The 20,956-nt window shown below is 27.7% G+C and overlaps 1 protein-coding gene across 1 annotated transcript; it reads right to left on the reverse strand.

The window, feature by feature from the left end:
• Window positions 1-355: 355 nt before the first annotated feature.
• On the reverse strand, window positions 356-9,775 carry LOC109793312 (putative 3-hydroxyisobutyryl-CoA hydrolase 3). The gene is made up of 14 exons (XM_083073996.1): window positions 9,623-9,775; window positions 8,186-8,266; window positions 7,809-7,877; window positions 7,495-7,558; window positions 5,470-5,549; window positions 3,690-3,773; window positions 3,526-3,610; window positions 2,373-2,458; window positions 2,115-2,236; window positions 1,873-1,933; window positions 1,640-1,738; window positions 1,428-1,529; window positions 807-848; window positions 356-692 (listed from the first exon to the last, which is right to left on the reverse strand). Exons 1-14 carry the CDS (start codon window positions 9,659-9,661, stop codon window positions 561-563), a joined length of 1,146 nt encoding a protein of 381 aa, XP_082930122.1. The 5' UTR covers window positions 9,662-9,775; the 3' UTR covers window positions 356-560.
• Between the last annotated feature and the right edge of the window lie 11,181 nt (window positions 9,776-20,956).

Here is a 20,956-nt window from a genome sequence, read left to right on the forward strand (position 1 = left end):
TGTATTCATGCTTTAGGAGCTTCTCCTCTTCATAATAGACGTCCATTTCATTGTTTTTGTTGGTTCAGACAAAATTAATTAGGTGTCTACACTACTTAAGAGCAAGAAGGAAGGTAAGAGAATGAAACTTAAAAGTCTTTAATTCATCCTCGCCGTCTTAACTAAAGTTATCTAAAATGTCATTATATGAAGAAAAAAAGCAAAAAAAAAAAAAACTATCAATTTTTTTAAAAATAAGAAATTTTCAGTTTTAGATTGTCAATGATGAGTGACTCAGTGTGAGATGCCATGTCGGGAGAAAAAAAAACTAGAGAATATTTTTTAATACCAAAATGATAAAAGACACAAGGAAAAATATAAAAATATTAAATTAAAGAGAAGCTAATTAAACCTCAAACTGCCAAATCACATACTACAGATATTTTATTTTACTTAATTAGAACTAAATTTAACATCAATTCCTTTACCCTGAAATAACATAGATATTTCACTTAATTTATTCTCAAATTGCTTACATATAGTTCTTAAGTTTAAACTTGCAAAATGAGCTCCATTAAACCTTATAATCTGCTTACAATTTGAGAATTGGATCTATCAGGAAATCGAAGACATTCCCATTCATCATCATAGACGTCCTCAAAGTATTGATCCACTATTTCTTCTTTAACCAGCTCTAGTTTTGAAGGTTCCCACTAGTTAACAAAATGAGAAAAGAAAAACGAAAAACCATACGTTTAAAATCATATTAATATATAAATATATATCCATAATTAAAGATAGAACATATATAAGATACTATCGTGTACCTTGGGCTTGTTATCTTTATCAATCAATTTTGCTCTTGAACCCTATGCACACATTTTGAGTTAAACGAATGGGCAAATATTAGTCATAAAAAATTAAGAGTTAATTACCTATACAACAGTGTAAAAAAAAATTTACACTGACAACTAATTATATCTTTTAATTTGTGTCATGTCACTGTAAACACATTTACTTTTAACAGTGACATGGCACAATTAAAAGATATAATTGATTGTCAATGTAAAAAAATTTTACACTGACAGTATATAGATGATTAACTCAAAAACTAATTGCTATATCCTAATGCACTAATATTAATATTCTATCACATACTACGTACCATTTCCTAGGATATAAAGGAAACAAAAAAAAAAAAGTGAAAGAAAACGAAAAATAACAATAAACTTAATGACTATGGCCTAACTGCAGAGTAAAAATAAGGCAAATTTTAACCAATGACAAGCGTTTTGTAAATATAAAAAAATATTAAAAGTTGTTAATGTATCTCTACCGTAATTTCTAATATATCTCCTACATGATTTTTAATTAAAATAAATTATTATTAATTCCTTAACCATACAAAACTCTAATAAATTCTTCGTACGTTAAATCAAAATATTTACCTCATATAAATCATTTCCAAAAGTTCTTCTTCCCAAGTGGCAGGAAATGTTATAATCTCGACAAAGGCATTGATCAATGTTTTGTACCCTGCCTTTCCTGATCTAAAACACATCAGAAAAATGTTCTTTTTAATATAACTAATACCCAATATATCATTATTATGAACAATAATGAGAGTATGTACAATTGAATCTTTTTCTGCCACACTTACTGATTTCAAAAATATCTTGAGGCTAGTAGGGCAAGATGAACGCATGTAGCTTAATGCATTTGTTATCCACTTTTCAGCTCCATTTTGTAATTCATGTTCCTATAAAATCATGATCATATAATATGATTAATTAAAAATGATACTATATACTTAATTATATATTCAGAAAAATAGAGGATAAATGAATACAATATTTACATGTCTTACTTGTTGCATGTATACTTATTACTTACCAAGGATTGAATTATTTCCTCCACCGTCCCTTTTGAGAAACATCTGTTTAAAGTCTCTAATCTTTCTTTTTTTTTTTTTACGTGAAAAAGAACGTGTGTCATTCAGTAGAGTCAATTCTAAAAAATTAATGCACAAAATTTCAGGAGAAGATCATATACATATACATATATATATATATATATATATATATATATATATATATATATATATATATATATATATATATATTTTGCTGATTTACCTTTTAATAGGACTGTTTTCTTTCACGTATGCTTTCTCTGCGAACGTTTGTATTAGTGCAGTAATTGTTGAAACATTTGGAGAATTAATAGCTTGTAAAGCATTTTCCAACGACTTTAGCTTCTATAACACATAAAAATTGAATTGTGTGGTGAATTATTTAGTTCTTAAAAATCACATTATATATCCATTTACATTATAACTATTTTTTATTATGGAAGTTAATTGAGAAACTGGCTAGTTCTGAATGTAGTTTTACCACCGAAGGCACAAAATGTGTGGCTAAACCACATGCTTCCATTTCTGCTCCATCCAAACGTGCTCCAGTCAACCCTATGTATTCCCCTGCATATAATTGAGTGAGAATAAAATTGCAAACTAATACCAATACACAAAGAAAAACAAAATATATATGAATTTGTACTCTGCACAACATATATATCCCATAACTTGTTATTTCTACATTAAATGAACTGGTAATAATTTTGGAAAAATTAAAAGTATTCTTTCAACAACCATAATTTTCATCATTTATAGTTATATATTTTAAATGAAAAAAAAAATAACATACATATTTTCTTCAGACTTCAACCCTTCAACCCTTTTTCTTGTTAACGCCGTTTGTTACAAGTTGTGTGTTAGTTCTGTTTGCTTACTTGGCATGAGAATATACAGTTTCTATTGCACTTACAAATACATATAATTCTTTCTTGTATCATCATCTTTTATATTAATTAATTAAATGATATATTTTTAACGAGCTTTTTTTCTGTTCTTTGAACTCTCAAATGTGTGGTGACATTAAATGAGTGAAATTTATATCACGTATCAAAATTCTAATACGTTTTGAAGAGCTGAATTATAACCATAATAGACTTAAAAAATATTGTGTTTTAGATCAAAATTATGAAAATTCATTTAGACAAATAATTTATACAAGAAAAAGAAACTGAAAACAAAGAAGTCATTTAGCACATTAAAATTTTATAATTATACATTTTTTATTAAAAAAAAGTTTGCTTCTATTTTGATTTGAGAGTTATGCTGAGAGATAAATGAAATTCTAATTGAAAAATAGATTTTAAATAACTACCTATTAAGCAGCGTGATATATTGTAAAGTTACGAGCTAGGATTATATTGAAGACATTACTAGTGATATAAACTACCACATACATATATATTCCAGAGTACTTTTCATGTATTTATATAGAAATTACGGTACAGATTTAAGTTAATTAAAATAAGATTCAACAATTTACCATATATTATAACTTATAATTGGATGATAATTGATAAATATTTTTTTTTATATACTATCAAGTTTACATTGTCAAGTGCATTCAAATTGAATTCCATATATTAAAAGAAAAGAAAAGAAAAAACATAAACATAAACATGTAACCATCTTACCAAAAAAGCCAGGAAGCCTAGAAAGGAAGTAACTTGAACCCACATCTGGAAAATGTCCTATAGATGCCTCTGGCATGGCAAATACCTACAAATAATCGATCATAATAAATGTTTTGGTAGAATCTCATATTCATGAAACTTTCATGTGTTCTTTAGAAACATACGGCTTTTTCGGTCACAACCCTGAACTTTGTAACCATGGACAAACCTGCTCCTCCTCCCATGACCACTCCATTGATGAGAGAGACCTGATTCCACAACCGTTTAAAGAAACCACTCAAATGGGTATAATAAATTAAGATAGGAGAATAAATGCTAACAAATAAATTAATCTGGGAGGCAATACCTAATGAGAAATATTGTACATGCCACAATTCTAGGTCGATTGGATGTTAAAAAAATGCGGTGACATTTTTAAAAATTTTGCGAACCTTTATACATAGGTTAGAAATTTCAGACATAGAACATAACCACATACATCAGTTATTAAAAGTCATTGATGAAGACGGTCCATAGAAAGTTAATAACTGTACTCCTAAAATCTACCATTAAAAGATATAAGAAAGCTATTCAAAAGAACTGAAACTAAAACTAACAATTGATGTCCCAAAAGATAAGAGAAAATATTATTTATAATTCAATAGTTATAAAGATGACCCTTCAAATATCATCATCTAGTATTTAGAGAATTAAAATATAAAGTATATATATATATATATATATATATATATATGGGGAATGCTAATATACTCCCACCTATTTTTAGTGGAAGTATGTTAGCAACTTACACCAAAATTTTAGGACAAAAAAATCACTCATTTCTTTTGATTTGGTTAATTTGTATAAAGGATATTATAGTAATTTAATTTAATTTTAAATGAAAATAAAATATTTTTTTCTCTCTTATTAACTTCATTCTCCAATTTATTTATTTATTTTATTAATTAATTTTTAATTTTTATTTGTTAGGGGGGAGACATCATGAGGGATGAAAGAGAAATGAGTTAAAGAAGGAATTTAATAGGAGAAAGATAAATAAGTTAGAGAAAGAATTTAATAGGAAAGAGAAATGAGTTGGAGAAGGAATTTAATAGGATAAAGAAATGACTTAGAGAATGAATTTATTAAGAGAGAGAAAATATTTTATTTTCATTTAAAATTAAATTAAATTACTATAATATCCTTTGTACAAATTAACTAAATCAAAAGAAATGAATGATTTTTTTGTCCTAAAATGTTGGTATAGGTTGCTAACATATTCCCACTAAAAAATAGGTGGGAGTATATTAACATTCCCCTATATATATATATATATATATATATATATATATATATATATATATATATATATATATATATATATATATTATTAATATTCTATTAATCCACTTAGTTTGATTTCCTTCTTTTGAGTGTTATAAGTCTCATCCTATCAACAATTTATTTCTATACATCGATTTAACCAAACATAAAATAATCAATTTTATATATGATCTCAATAATCAATGTAAAAAGTTAAAAATTAGTGATGTAGAAGGATATATTTTCTCTCGCTTAAGGAAGTAAAAGTGAAAAATATTTCATGAGATTTTGTTGTAAATGCATCTTAGCGTAGTTAATAGGATGCTGTAAGTTTATAGCCAAGTACCAAGTTTTTTTAAAAAAAGAAAAAAGAAAATCAGATACAATTTTTTTTATTTCACCTATAGCACAAATTTATATAAAATAGAAAGAAAATTGAATTTAACATCAAGTTCTAACTACTAAAAACTAAAAGACTTAACGCTAGGCCACTATTATTAGATGACATCGCGGTATGATTTTCCGATACATCTTTATAGTGATTTCTATTAAAAGAAAAATTGCTTTTGAGCACTTGAGTCTCGAGATACATAAAGATATTAATGAATCGCCGGCACAAGAATTGAAACATAGCCAACTCACCATAGGCTTTTTATAGGTTGCTATCAAATGGTCCAGAGTAAGTTGTTTCTTGCAAAAGCTAGCACCATAGGTCCAGTGTCCTGGTTCGATTCACGAGATCCTTAGTTCTGTTATAATTAAAATCACTAACATAACAACATAAGTTTATGTAACAGACGGTGTAACTGCTCTAATAAGAGTCGCAGTCCCTGTTAGACAATCTAATATTGCAAACGAGTCAAAAATACACCTGAAGCGTGATAGACGAATTGGTTCCAAAGATAAGAATCCTCAAATAAAAAAGGGAGCTAAAGAGCAAAATGATCAAATTGAGGATGTAAAAACTCAGAAAGATTCCTTTAACATAACTAATTTTTCAGTTCCAAATGAATGTAGTTACAACATATTTATATGGCTCTCTTGATGCTGACATTTATATGAAACTCTCAGAAGGATTTAATTTGCCTAACGATGCAATTTTAGAGAAGATTATTCGATCAAGTTGAATAAGTCCCTATATGGGCTAAAACAATCAGGTCGTATGTGGTATAATCAACTTAGTGAATATTTGTTACAAGAAAGGTATAAAAATGATTTAATTTGTCTGTGTATATTTATAAAAAGATCTAGAAATTGATTTGCCATAATTGTAGTTTATGTAGATGATATAAACATCATTAGAACTCTTGAAGAGCTTTCAAAGGCAATAGATTGCTTAAAGAAAGAATTTGGAATGAAGAATTTAGGAAGGATAAAGTTTTGTCTAGGACTGCAAGTTGAATACTTAGAAAATGGAATTCTTGTGCATCAAGAAGCTTATATAACAAAGGTGCTTAAAAAGTTTTATATGGATAAATCACATCCATTGTGCACTCTCATGGTTGTAAGATTTTTAGATGTTAACAAAGATCCATTTAGATCCCAAGAAAAGGGTGAAGAAATACTTGGTCCTGAAGTACCATATCTTAGTGATATAGGAGCACTACTGTACCTTGCTAATTATACACGATCTGATATAGCATTTGTTGTTAATTTATTAGCAAGATATAGTTCTTCACCTACACGAAGACATTGGAATGGAGTTTAACAAATCCTTCGTTATCTTAGAGGTATAATGGATATGGGGTTATTATATTAAAATGTTCCCAAACCAGAACTAAATGGTTATGCAGACGCAAGTTATTTGTCAAATTCTCATAATGGTAAATCACAAACAGAATATTTGTTCACAAGTGGTTGTACAACAATTTTATGGTGATTTATAAAATAAATCATATCAGCCACTTCATCTAATCATGCTGAAATTTTAGCATTACATGAGGCAAGTCGTGAATATGTTTGGCTAAGATCTGTGATTCAATACATATGGGAAACTTGTGATTTATCTTCTGGAAAAATGACATCGACAGTTATATATGAAGATAATGCTACATTTATTGCACAATTGAAAGATGGATACGTAAAGGGAGATAGAAAAAAACATATTCTACCGAAATTCTTTTTTACTCATGATCTTCAAAGGAATGGTGATATAAATGTTCAACAAGTCTGTTCAAGTGACAACCTAACAGATCTCTTTACAAAGTCACTTCCAATAAAAGTTTTTGAACAATTGATACACAAGATTGGACTTCATCGTCTTAAAGATTGTATGCATGAGAGGGAGAAATAAATATTTATGAATGATGTACTCTTTTTCCTTCACTAAGTTTTTATCCCAAAGGGTTTTTCCTAGTAAGGTTTTAATGAGGTACATTCTAAATATTGGACATCCAAGGGGGAGTGTTATGAATAATAATTAGTGGCTTAATTAGTGGATGCCAATATTCATTATCAATCATTGCCATTTATATTTCCGTTATGTATTATTTCCTTTATTGTGTAATTGTTCCGTTACCACATGTACTTATAAATAGGTTAGTCCACTCCCAAAGATAATACACCAGTCAGATTCTTTTCTCCATCTCATATTGTCTTATTTATTCTCTCTATTTTCTTCCTTTTATAACAATATATTTTTTTTCGCTGGTTTTGGAGAAACTATACCTACAATTGAGGACGTAATGACTGATACCACATCACCACCGGCACAGAAAGCTTTTCCATTGCCCTAGTTAAAGCCGGAAAATATAGAGGATACATATAGTTACTATTTCAATGATATATTGGAAATTAATCATCCATGAATAGTGTAAATAAGCAAAATAAGCAGTTACTCGAGAAAAAAAATAATAATCAGATCAATAATAAAATATTTAACCGAATAAGAGAAACTGGAAATTTAATTTCATATATTCCATTCCCCTGATAATCCAACAAAAATATTGGAAATCTGCATCCTCCCTTGCTGTTTTACGTACCTTCAGTATCACAAGTTGGACTGAAGGATCCTTCTCATACAACTCTAAATTCTTTTTTATTCGGCAAATCTGCAAAACAGTGAAAGAAGCCATATATTGTCATTCTCTTACAACAAGAAAACTGTGTTTTTATTTTAACTTTAATTTTTTTAAATTATTTTACTGTTAACTGCAAAATATCTTTGGTGGCATAACCTTGAGGGGTAGCTTATGAAAAGGGATATCCTTTAAAAACTAAACCAAAATAGCTCTCAACAATGGCAGCTCCAATAATTGATCTTCCTACAATCTTACAATTTTTTTTTATAAAAAAAAACTATCATTATGTAAAGTAATTCATGTTTGAGACACTTAAAGAATTGGCTTTATGAACTTACCATTTCATGATTAAGGCTGTTTAGCTTCTCAGGTCTGTTTAGTATCACCAACTTTACACAAGAATTTCCTGAGAAAAGTACCTATATGGAAAGTCGTGTAATCAGAGAGGATAAATAATAAAGATCATGATGTAATTTATTTGATCAATGATGATAAAATTTAATATTTTTTAAGCAATTCTATCAACGAGTTCTGTTTCTTTCTGGAGCTAAGTGAAAAGAATAATAATTAAATTGGCTGTCTTTGCTTGTAAGTCTTGTTTGAGATCAGTTTCTTCAAGTTTGTTTTCGTACATTTTTTTATGTGCATATACAAATATGTAATATGTTGTGAATTCAGTGAATATCCTTGTGCTTTTGGAAAAATATGTAATAATTAAGAATTTCTCCATGTCCTTAACCTCCTTTTATAAATTTGTGTATATTCAACTTAACATATTCTATAAAGTAAGAGATATCAATTGACCAATTGGAAGTATTAATCCCTGTAAATTACTAACGGGTTTAATAGTCCTATATAATCTGTGTAAATATCAAGCTATAAAAAAATATTATTACAATAACTTTTAAGATAATTATTGTAAAATTTAACAAATACATTTTACATAAAAGTTTGTAGGTTAAAATATTTTTTAGTTTATATAGTTTCACTTATTTTATCTTTTAGATCTTTTTAGTTCTTGTTATTTAAAATAGATTTTTTTAGTTTTTATAAATTAAAATAAATATTTTTAATCTCTATAATTTAAAATAAATCATTTTAATTCTTATACTTATGTTTTTTTAATAGTTTTTAGTTTCTATAGTTTAAGATAGATCTTTTTAATTCCTATACTTGCAGTTTTTTTATTTTTTATTTTTTTGGTCTTTGTTGTTAATTTTTTTTTGTAATGTTAACTTTTTTTATATTGACATGATAATAATATTAATTTAATTTTGTATGTCAGATGTTAAATTTATTTTGTTAAAGTTATTTTAAATTAAGTCTTTCGATATTTTATATGTAAAGACAAAACAAAAAGAATTACACTCTAAAATGTAAGATATCCATGACATTAGCTGACAAAAGGGAAACTAAGTTGAGGAGAACTGTTTGTCCAAACTTTAATGAATTGATCATGTGTGATGCCATGCTTTGTCAAAAAGTTTGCTAAATATAAAATTGTATGTAACAAAAATATAAGAATCGAACTTAAATATAGTTTTCTAAATGGTTTTACTTATATGCTCTTTGAACAAAATTGGAGTACGAAGTTCATTTATCAATTGGATCACTCATAATGTTTCATGTCACTGATCAATTCTAGCTATTAGTAAAAAGAATGTTATTGGAATAGAATATAAATTTGAAGATTGATCAAGGTAAAGTATCATTCTATAAAACATCCATGAAATAATTATAATTTACTCAACATGAGAGAAAGAAGAAAAAAGAACCTGGTTTTGTTCCACGGCAAAATTGAGACTCAGACCCATCGTTGTGCAATATAATTCTACAATCAGAGAGTTTTGAAAGGAAGGTGCATATATTTAAGCGCAATAAACTGCTCTATTTATAAACTTTACGATAACAATACAAAGTTTACCTCCTCACTTACGGGCAAAGCATTACTTTTTTAAATGAGAAAAGGATGCGACACAATATTAAATTTTTAAATAATATTTTAGGAATATAAATAAAAAATAGAATTATTATTATATTAAAAAATTAAAATAACACTTATAAAATTAGAATTTATTTTTCCTTCTTACATGACACTAGGAAGGAAATAACAGGTTTGTTATAGAAAAATGTTGCATGGTTTGAAAAAATATTCTGAAACTTGTTTCGAGTTATTAAAAAATTGATTTAAACAATAAAATATTAAATTAATAATTATTTTATGATAAGTTTATTGAAAAAATATTAATATTTTAATCATTCGAAATTCGATTTGAATTTTGATTCGGAGGATAAAGCAATACTCTTGTTAATATGATATTTACAGGTGACACGTAGAGCATATGACAGATTATACTTAGATATGATGGATGACACTTAAAGCTGTTAAAACGTACCTGTCTGACTTATTTGGTCCGACCCACCTCAACCTACTTTTTAAGTAGGTCGATTTGGCCCGGCTCACTAAATTTATTATGCAAATTTTTTTAATTTGGCTTAGCCCACCATGGGTTGGTGGGCTAAACGGGCTGCCCACCAGCCCACCTGATTATTTAAAAAAAATAATTTAAAATAAATATCAATATAAAATAATCTATAATCTAAAGTAAAAATTATCAAACTAAGTATCATGGATACAACATTAAACTTGAATTAAAAAATGTACAACTTTAAAAAATTAAAACAAAAAAAGTAAAAATTCTTTCATAAAAGTGATTATTCATCAATATTATATTTTATTGAAGGTTTGGGTAGATAAGTTTATAATGATTTCATATTATTTAACATTGATTTATCTTTATTTATAAAAAAATAATATCTTATTAAAATAATATATATATATATAATAATAAATAATTAAGTGAGTTGTTAGTTGATTAAGTTGATAAGTTGGTAAGTATGTTAGGTGGGCAACCCGGGCTACCTACCACGGGTTCAGCGTAGGTGGGCCAGGTCACATTTTCTGACGCATCATATTTTTTTTTATAATTTTTTTAGCCCGACCCGGCCCATTTTTAAGGTAAGCCGGGTTGACTCACGGGCTGGAACCTACTTTTACAACTCTAAATGACACAAATGTTAATCAAGTTACGTTAATGTGTTATATGAAAAAATAAGGGGAAATTTGTCAAATTTGAAAAAGGGAACTGAACCGCTTAACCTTGCCTCCAACTACAACATTCACTACTAAATCAAATAATTATTTTAATATGAAAACAAAATTATATATATATATATATATATATATATATATATATATATATATATATATGAATATACTAAAAGATTAAGATGCACAAAAAATCCTAATTAACACTAAAAAATGTTATATATAGTGATATACAAAATATTATTATAGATATAATATATGTAAGTATATATTTATTTGACATATAATTATATATAATTTTTGTATTGATTATGAATGAGATTTAATAACATATTTTGTGTATCGATATAATTTATTACTACACTTTTTAATAATATATCAACAGATATTATATTTATTATGTAGATAAAAGTAATTTTTAATAATACATATTATGTTATTATAGAATGTGTATATAATTTTCTTATAATGTAAATTAGCATCCCACCTTATAATAATTATCTGCAACATATAATTAGAAATACTATAAAAACGGAAATGAAATCTAAATGGAACAAAAACTGGTACATCATTAGAGATCCTTAAGAAAACCTAAAATGTGAAAGACTGCACGTCTTCCTAGAATAAGCTTGAATTCTATAAGGTCGAATAGCAGACCACAAAAAAAAAAAAGTCAGAATGACAAAGACCAAACTCAATCATAATGTCTGCACTCTCCACAACCATTATCCTCCCTATATATGTGAGACAATCTAAATTGCACTTGATAGAATCCGGCATATTTTCCCATCGTACACGTAAACACCAAGGTACAAATAATAGATCATAAAAGACCTTGGTAAAAAAAATTAGTTACAACCAAAGAGATATCCAACCACAAACTCAAGCTAAAAAAAAATTTTATTATATATATATATATATATATATATATATATATGTGTGTTTTGTAACACCCAAATTTTTATTATTATTATTGTAATGGCATTTTCGTAATTATTGATGGCATTTTCGTAATTTTAATAAAGGGACAAGGGTATTTCTGGGTTTCGGAACGGGCCGTTCCAAATGCAGAACGGGCCGTTCCAAAAGAGTAAATATGCTTGTTTTTAAAGTTCCAGAACGGGCCTGGAACGGGCCGTTCTGGTATGGAGAACGGGCCGTTCTGGAAGCAGTATGGGCCGTTCTGCTGAGTCTCGGAACGGGCCGTTCCGGTTTTGGAACGGGCCGTTCCAGTTGAGAAATTTGCCCACGTTTGAAGGATCCGGAACGGGCCGTTCCGAAATCAGTACGGCCGTTCCGGTTGTGCCAGGAGGCCTATAAATAGGGCTAAGGGGGGGTGAAAATTTTATATTCAGTAAGAAAGTGAAATCCTAGAGAGAGAAAGAGAAGAGAGAGAGAGAGAGAGAGAGAGAGAAAGAAAGAAAGGAAAAGAAAGAGGGGATCCAGAGGAGGAGGTCCTGCCCAAGTTCCAACTCCGCCTATCCAGGTAAGGGGGGGAGTGAGAACCTCGCTCAGGGGTATGGGGATAATTGTTGGATAGTTGTTTGTCGGATTGGCCCCCAATCCTTTATTCTGTTTAATTTCTATTTACTCTATTTTTGTTAAAGGTGCCGTTGTTCTGTCTAAATTTCTATTTACTCTACTTTGCTTTTGTTGAAGGTGCCGTTGTTCTGTCCGATTTTCTATTTATTCTACTTTGTTTTTATTGAAAGTGTCGTTGTTCTGTCCGATTTTCTATTTATTCTACTTTGTTTTTATTGAAAGTGTCGTTGTTCTGTCTGATTTTCTATTTACTCTACCTTTTTCTTTATTGAAGTAATAAATGAGTATGAAATTAATGTTAATAATAAATGAGTTTTAATATGAACAAGAATGCTCTCTGTGAATACCTATGCGGACCTTATGAGGAGTATTGATGACATGACCATGTGAAATATGGACAAATGACATGAGACCTAAGAATGAACTATTGAGACAAACTATGATTATGATACTATGACAAATAATGATATGATGTACTAAATGAAATTATGTAATAAGTTAAATGTTGAGTTAATGAGATTATAAATGTATGACATGCATCATATGCATATATTACTCCAGGTGTGCCGCTGAGGCCGCATACCCACGACTAACAAGGTGTACCTTATGGTCACCCACGACTAACAAGGTGTACCTTAGGGTCACCCACGATGTAACATGCTAACAAGGTGTATCTTGGGGTCACCAGTGATGTAACCAGGTGTACCTTAGGGTCACCAACGATGAATTGTGAATCTTCCGTATGGCGCCACATGCATGCATTTATGAGTTGAGTCCATGACATCATAAGCATGATAAATGAGTATATATAGGTGATATTGACTATTTATGTGTATTATTTACATGTCGCTTATATATGTTGTGTGTGTGTGTGTGCTATCTAGCCTTTATTTCTGCACCTGAAACTGAGTGAGATGTTTCTCACTCCCTTGTTGTTTTTGTATATGTTTTAAATTGTGTTGCAGATGATCAGCATCATGGAGATGTTGGTGATGAGGCTTAAAGGCTTCAATTGGGCATGCTCTGATAGGATGTGACATCGGGGCATAGTTATTTTAGTTTAATATGTTATTGTTTTTATAACTTTAGTTTCTCTTCTTTTGTAATTTCTAATGAAGAAATAACGTAGATAACATGTATAATTCAAGGAAAATATATGTTAAGAATTGTAATTTGAACGTTCTTGATAAAAGACCAAGATGTACATCTTTGTTATATTTATTATTATATGATTTGGGAGTATAAATTAATTCCTAACCAGGAGGCACTGCCACCTTTACTGGAGTTAATTTATATTTCCTTTATTATTATTTCACTACAAGAAAAAAGATTATTATCTACGGAATATTATCTACGGAATTTTTTCCGTAGATAATGCTTAGTTATCTACGGAAAATTATCTACGGATTTTTTTCCGTAGATAATTTTTAGTTATCTACGGAATATTACCTACGGAATTATTTCCGTAGGTAATATTTAGTTATCTACGGAAATTTCCGTAGATAACTTATCTACGGATTTTTCCGTAGATAATTTATCTACGAAAATTTCCGTAGAAAACTTCACCCATAAATAAAATTCGTAGGTAAAACATTTTATTTGAAATCAATTAACATATTTTATTATCGTTTCATTTTAATTTATTGTAAAATAATTAAAATATTTAATTTAGCATCATTAAAAAAATAATCATTATAAGATTTATTTTTTTAAAAAATTTAATTATTTATTATAATACTTTTAGTCACCGTATCGACCAAAAAATATATTTTTGATTAAAATATATTTTAAAATTTAGTTAATTCATTATAGTATTTTAAATAAATATTTTTAAAATTGTTATTAGATAAGTTATCTACGGAAAAATCCGTAGGTAAGTTATCTACGGAAATTTCCGTAGATAAGTTATCTACGGAAATTTCCGTAGATAACTTATCTACGGAAAAATCCGTAGATAACTTATCTACGGAAAAATCCGTAGATAACTTATCTACGGATTTTTCCGTAGCTAACTTATCTACGGATTTTTCCGTAGATAATTTAGTAAATAAATTTCGTAGATATAATATTTTATTTGAAATATCAATTAACATATTTTATTATCGTTTCATTTTAATTTATTGTAAAATAATTAAAATATTTACTTTAGCATCATTAAAAAAATAATCATTATAAGATTTAATTTTTTTTTAAATTTAATTATTTATTATAATACTTTTAGTCACCGTATTGACCAAAAAATATATTTTTGATTAAAATATATTTTAAAATTTAGTTAATTCATTATAGTATTTTAAAATAAATATTTTTAAATTGTTATTAGATAAGTTATCTACGGAAAAATCTGTAGGTAACTTATCTACGGAAATTTCCGTAGATAAGTTATCTACGGAAATTTCCGTAGATAACTTATCTATGGAAAAATCCGTAGATAACTTATCTACGAATTTTTCCGTAGATAACTTATCTACGGATTTTTCCGTAGATAATTTAGTAAATAAATTTCGTAGATATAATATTTTATTTGAAATATCAATTAACATATTTTATTATCGTTTCATTTTAATTTATTGTAAAATAATTAAAATATTTACTTTAGCATCATTAAAAAAATAATCATTATAAGATTTAATTTTTTTTTCAATTTAATTATTTATTATAATACTTTTAGTCACCGTATCGACCAAAAAATATATTTTTCATTAAAATATATTTTAAAATTTAGTTAATTCATTATAGTATTTTAAAATAAATATTTTTAATATTGTTATTAGATAAGTTATCTACGGAAAAATCCGTAGGTAACTTATCTACGGAAATTTCCATAGATAAGTAGATTGTTAATTATACAAGTATGTATATTTATAAGTAAATATTAATTAAATATAATATAATTATTATTATTATTGGTAATATAATTATTATATATATTTTTATATTTTTATAGCGGTCAGAACATACCAAAATGAGAGGGATCCAAAAATAGTATAAGTATGAGATTGTACTTAAATGAATTAATTTGTACTACTTATACTGATAACATGCATTAGCTCTTCTGTAGCCTATCTCATAAGAACTCCACAGTTAAGCGTGCTTGACCTGGAGTAGTATAGGGATGGGTGACCTTCTGGGAAGTTTCCCAGAAAATGTGCAATAAGAACAAAACATGTTGAAAAGTGAAGTGTAATGAAATAGCATCCTTGAGAGGCCAAATATGAGAGTTATTACATTAATAAATTTATTAAAATTAAATAAAAATTTCCTGAAATGAGTTATCTACGGAAAATTCCGTAGATAACATTATCTACGGAAAAATCCGTAGATAACATTATCTACGGAAAATTCCGTAGATAATGTTCCGTAGATAACGTTATCTACGGAAAATTCCGTAGATAACGTTATCTACGACCATTTTATCTACGGATTTTTTTCCGTAGATAATCCGTAGATAATTGACATTTATCTACGGAATTTTATGTTTATCTACGGATTTTTCCATAGATAATCTTGATTTTTCTTGTAGTGTTTGTATATATATGATTTCTTGTTTTACACTAAATTGTATTGAAAATCTTAACTTCTTTTCTTTTATAATTTTTACACTGGAGTTATGATTTATGAGTTACGAATGTGAATCTTCTCCCTTGTTATATTTGAAATATTTGTCAACTATGAAAGATTTTATTTACCCAAAAAGAAGAAAAGAAATATTTTATTGATACATTTGTTGTATATTAATAATGGGGTAGAGGGTGTCACATGTTTTTTCGGTGAAAATCAAAATTATACATACATTTTTTATTACTAAATAATAATATTTATAGATTTTATATTTATTACTAGCATATCAACATGTTTTTATTTTATAATATTTTAAAATTATATAATTGTTGAGATATATTTAAGTTATATAAATCATAAATTTCATTCATGTATAAAAAAACATATTTATTATTATTAAGAAAACAAAATTTTATATATTATTAGTATTAATTAATATTATTGATAAGTTTTTTTTATCTATAAAAGTTTATATTAGAATAAGACACAATTCTAAGTAATGTTAGAATCAATCACCATCCTCTTTATAATTTTTAATGAAACTTTGTATCACCTACCTCATTTTTAATGCAAGTCTATATAAAAAGAGATACTTCATAAAGAAAATTAAATTCAACTCTAGATTCTAACTAATAGTAACTAAAAGACTTAATAAGTATAACATCCTTACGAGGCTATTAATAAGTTAATATTAATAATATATTATTAAGATATTTATAGGCACTAATAAATTAATATATAATAATATTATTTTAAATAAATATAAATATATAATAATGATATGATGAATGTAGTAGACGAATATTGATTAGAAATTAAAATTAAAATTGTTGAATTGAAATTGAGACCAAATTCACTCGATCAAAACTTTAGAAACACGGGTGAAAATTTGTCATATTTTAAGAGTCAAAAGTAAATTTAAAAAAAAATAAAAATTACAGGTGAGAAATAAAGTATACTCAAATTAAAACTCTTCTAGTTTTAATTAAAAATTTTGACAGAAGAATAAATAATGTTATCTTGAAAAATTAGGTGTACTAATTAAAATATAATTCAAAAAGAATTTGGGCTAATTAGGTATACTAATTTTTAATTAATTAATGCTATTTTAATTTAAAGTTTTGACAGAAGAATAATTAATGCTATCTTGAAAGTTTCTTAAATCATTGCATTAAAATTTGGGAAAATAATTGTAACACCCCAATTTTTTTAAAAAGGTACTTTTGTAATTAATGGCATTTTGTAATTTTAATAAAGGAATAAGGGTATTTTTGTAATTTTATTATTAATGGCATTTTTGCAATTTTATTAAAGTTTGAGGGGTAAAAGGGTAACTTGGAACGGGCTGTTCCAAAATTGGAACGGGCCGTTCCAAGCAATAAAAATATACAGAAATTTCAAGTTGAGAACGGGCCCAGAACGGGCCGTTCCAACAAGGAGAACGGGCCGTTCCGGAGGGAGAACGGGCCGTTCTGCTGAGATTGAGAACGGGCCGTTCTGGTTTCAGAACGGACCGTTCTGCTTTTTGAAAACGGGCCGTTCCGATATTAGAACGGGCCGTTCCAGTTGAGAATTTTACGCATATTTGAACGTTCCGGAACGGGCCGTTCCGAAATCAGTACGGGCCGTTCCGGGTGCGTCAGATTGCCTATAAATAAGAGGCAGTGGGCTGTGAAAAAAATCATATAGCCAGAAGTGGAAATTTAGAGAGAGAAAGAGAAAGAGAGAGAGAGAGAGAGAGAGAGAGAGAGAGAGAGAGAGAGAGAAGAGAAAGAAAGAGGGAAAGAGAGGGAAAGAAAGAGGGAATCCAGAGGGGGGAGGTTCTGCTCAAGTTTTAGCTCCTACTTATCCAGGTAAGGGGGAGGAGAACCTTATCTCTTTAAAATTTTATCTACTCCTATTTTTATTTATTTATGTTATTTTTTTATGTATATTTATTTAGTGGGGTGTCCCTAACCTCTTTTATTTGCTTAACCTTTGATTATTTTTGTCTATAATAATTATTAAGGTGTTCATATTTTATATTGTTTCATTATTTTATAATGATGGTCATTTTTATTTATATCATTGGTATTCTTAATATATTCTTTTTACGTAAATATATTTATAATTAACTATGATATAGTTTTGTTAAAGTCTCTTTGACTTATATTGTTATTATTTCTTCACGTATTTATGAAGATAAATATTGTTCTATGGCCATAGAAGATAAAGTTTGAATTATTTGTAGCTGGAGGTTTGACCTTGGGGATTTAAATGAGTAAGGAATGAAGGTGAAATATCCTATTGTTGGTTAAGGTGAAATATCCTTTTGTTGATTGGTGTTATGATGATGCTCATTTATCCTGACTAGTCACTACAAGTATAATTCAAATTTTATTGTATCATGAAAATCTAATATATGATCTGTATATATATTTATATATATATATATGTGTGTTTAATATTGATTATAAATAATTCTGTATATTCTTTTGAGTTATTATATTTATTGGATATTGTTCTTACTCCTTTCTTTTCTTTGTTTTTATAAATTAAATATATTACAAAATAGATGGATCTACTTTGGATTCCAGATCATTTTGCAGTTGATATAGCTGTGGTATTCCTTGGAAGGAATTGGAATGTGGAGGCTATTTGATGAATCTATTACAATTTTTGTAAATTTATTTTCACTATCAATGTAAATATTGTAATAAAAGTGAAAGAAAAATATATTGTGTAAAATAATACATTATTGTAAATATTTTAGAATGATATATCATGTATTAAATTCACAAAATATGATTGTTCTTTATCTTTATCTTTATTAAAAAAAAATATATTGTTAACGATATAATGGTGAAAATATTATATAAGAAAATATATAATTATTATTATATAAATTGGGCGTTAGAATCGGGCGTTACATTAAGTGGTATCAGAGCAGGTTGATCCAATCGGCCGTGAGTTATGAGTTTACCGTGCTCATTTGGTAGAGTTTATAGTTTTAGCGAATGAATCTAAGAAGGTTTTGAATGTTTTGATAAAAGGCTCAAGTGTATATCTCTGTTATTCTATTTTACATGATTTGGAAGTTATAAATTATTCCTAACTAGGAGGCACTGCCACCTTAACTGGAATCAATTTATATTTCCTTTATTACTTTTAAAATCTTATTATATGATTTATTATATTTGATGCTTATATATTGATTTTTTTTATGGGTTAAGTTGAATAAGGGTTTTATTTTAGTTTCTAAGTTCATTGTGCTAAATATGTAAGTTATTTTGGTTTAGGATTGTAGGAAGAAGCTTAAATAATGGTTTGAAAGTGTTTTAAGGTATTTTTGTGGCTTTAGACTTTGGTGCGCTCTTTTGGCTGATCAATACAGGGAATGTCTTAACTGCAGTTTTGTTGTGCCAGTACAAGTATTATATTGATAGAGTTGGATTTTATGATCTTCATAAAGTTGTAGTCTTGGATGTTAAATTTTAAAGGGCACCAAAATCAGGTACAATGGAGATTAGAACTTTCGTTATGACTATTTTAGTAAACAAAGGTCTAGCTGTTAGCGCTGATTATATCTATTACAATTTTTGAAAATTTTAGCTAAGTATATGATCATTTTAGAATTTCAAGTCTTCATAAGAGTGATAGCTTATCCTGTTAGCTTTCTTTTGGGGATAGGTTTGAGATCATTTGGATGATTATAATTTTCTATGTATCATTTTCGTTGATAGTTGTTAAAGGGATATATATGTTATCATATGATGTTTGTGAATTATTAGGAAATCAATTTTATTCTGATATTCTGAGGTGTTGTATTGTGGATCAAAAGTTTCTTTAAGGTTGTATGATGTTATGGGGAAAAAGGTTGTTCATGTACAGGTCATACGTAGTAAACGGTAATTGATTCATACATGCTTAAGGATGGTATATATGAAGGATTAAAGTAAGTATTTTGATATGATTTGATATGCATGTATGTTGATATGTGGATAGATAACTTTAGGGATCAAGTAATGAATATTTGTGTGTTTAGTGAGATTGACCTTAGGATGTGATATCATCATATTGGAGTTAAGGGTGAAGATATATCCAAGACAACATTACGCTAAGTTATCTAAGTATGAATTTTTATTGTATAAAGTGAATTTTCTAGGTCTTGTAATTTCTAGTGGAGATATGATAAAGATCTATCTAGAAATTGTATTTAAGTGGGAGATACCTAAGTCAATTAGTGAGGTTAAGAGCTTTCTTGCATTAACTTATTAATATAGGAGATTTATTGAAGAAATTTTTAAGATATCATTACTTTTGTTTGGATTCACCAAAAAGAGAGAGTTGCCTTTATGGAATAGTAAGTGAAGGTAGTTTTCAAACTCTTAAGGAAATATTGCTTAGTGTTAAGATTATCGGATTTTAGTAAGTGTTATGTGTTATATAGTGATGCTTCGAAAACAGGTTTGAGTGGATCGTTGATGTAAGAAGGAAAGGTAGTAGCTTATATTTCTAGGTATCTAGGTATGAAGAAAAATTCATGAAAAAAAAAAAATTACCTTACCCATAACCTTGAATTAGAGATTGTAATATTTACACTTAAGATTTTGGAGACATTACTGGTATGATTCTAAGTTTGAGATATTTAGTGATCATAAGAATCTTACACATCTGTTTGATCCAAAGGAGTTGAATATGAGACAAAGAGATAGTTGAAAACTGTTAATGATTAAGATTTTAATTTTAGTTGTTATTTGGAAAAAGTCAATGTGGTAATCGATACTTTGAGTACGAAAGCTCTGTATATATCTCCTCTTATGGTTAAAGGGATGTATATTTGCTCACATTAGAAATTTAAGTTTGACTTGGGTGTAGATGGAATGGTGAAATTAGATATATGATATGTGTACCTAGT

Source organism: Cajanus cajan, chromosome 1 (assembly GCF_000230855.2).
Source record: "Cajanus cajan strain Asha chromosome 1, NIPB_CcT2T_4, whole genome shotgun sequence".
Lineage (NCBI taxonomy): Eukaryota > Viridiplantae > Streptophyta > Magnoliopsida > Fabales > Fabaceae > Cajanus > Cajanus cajan.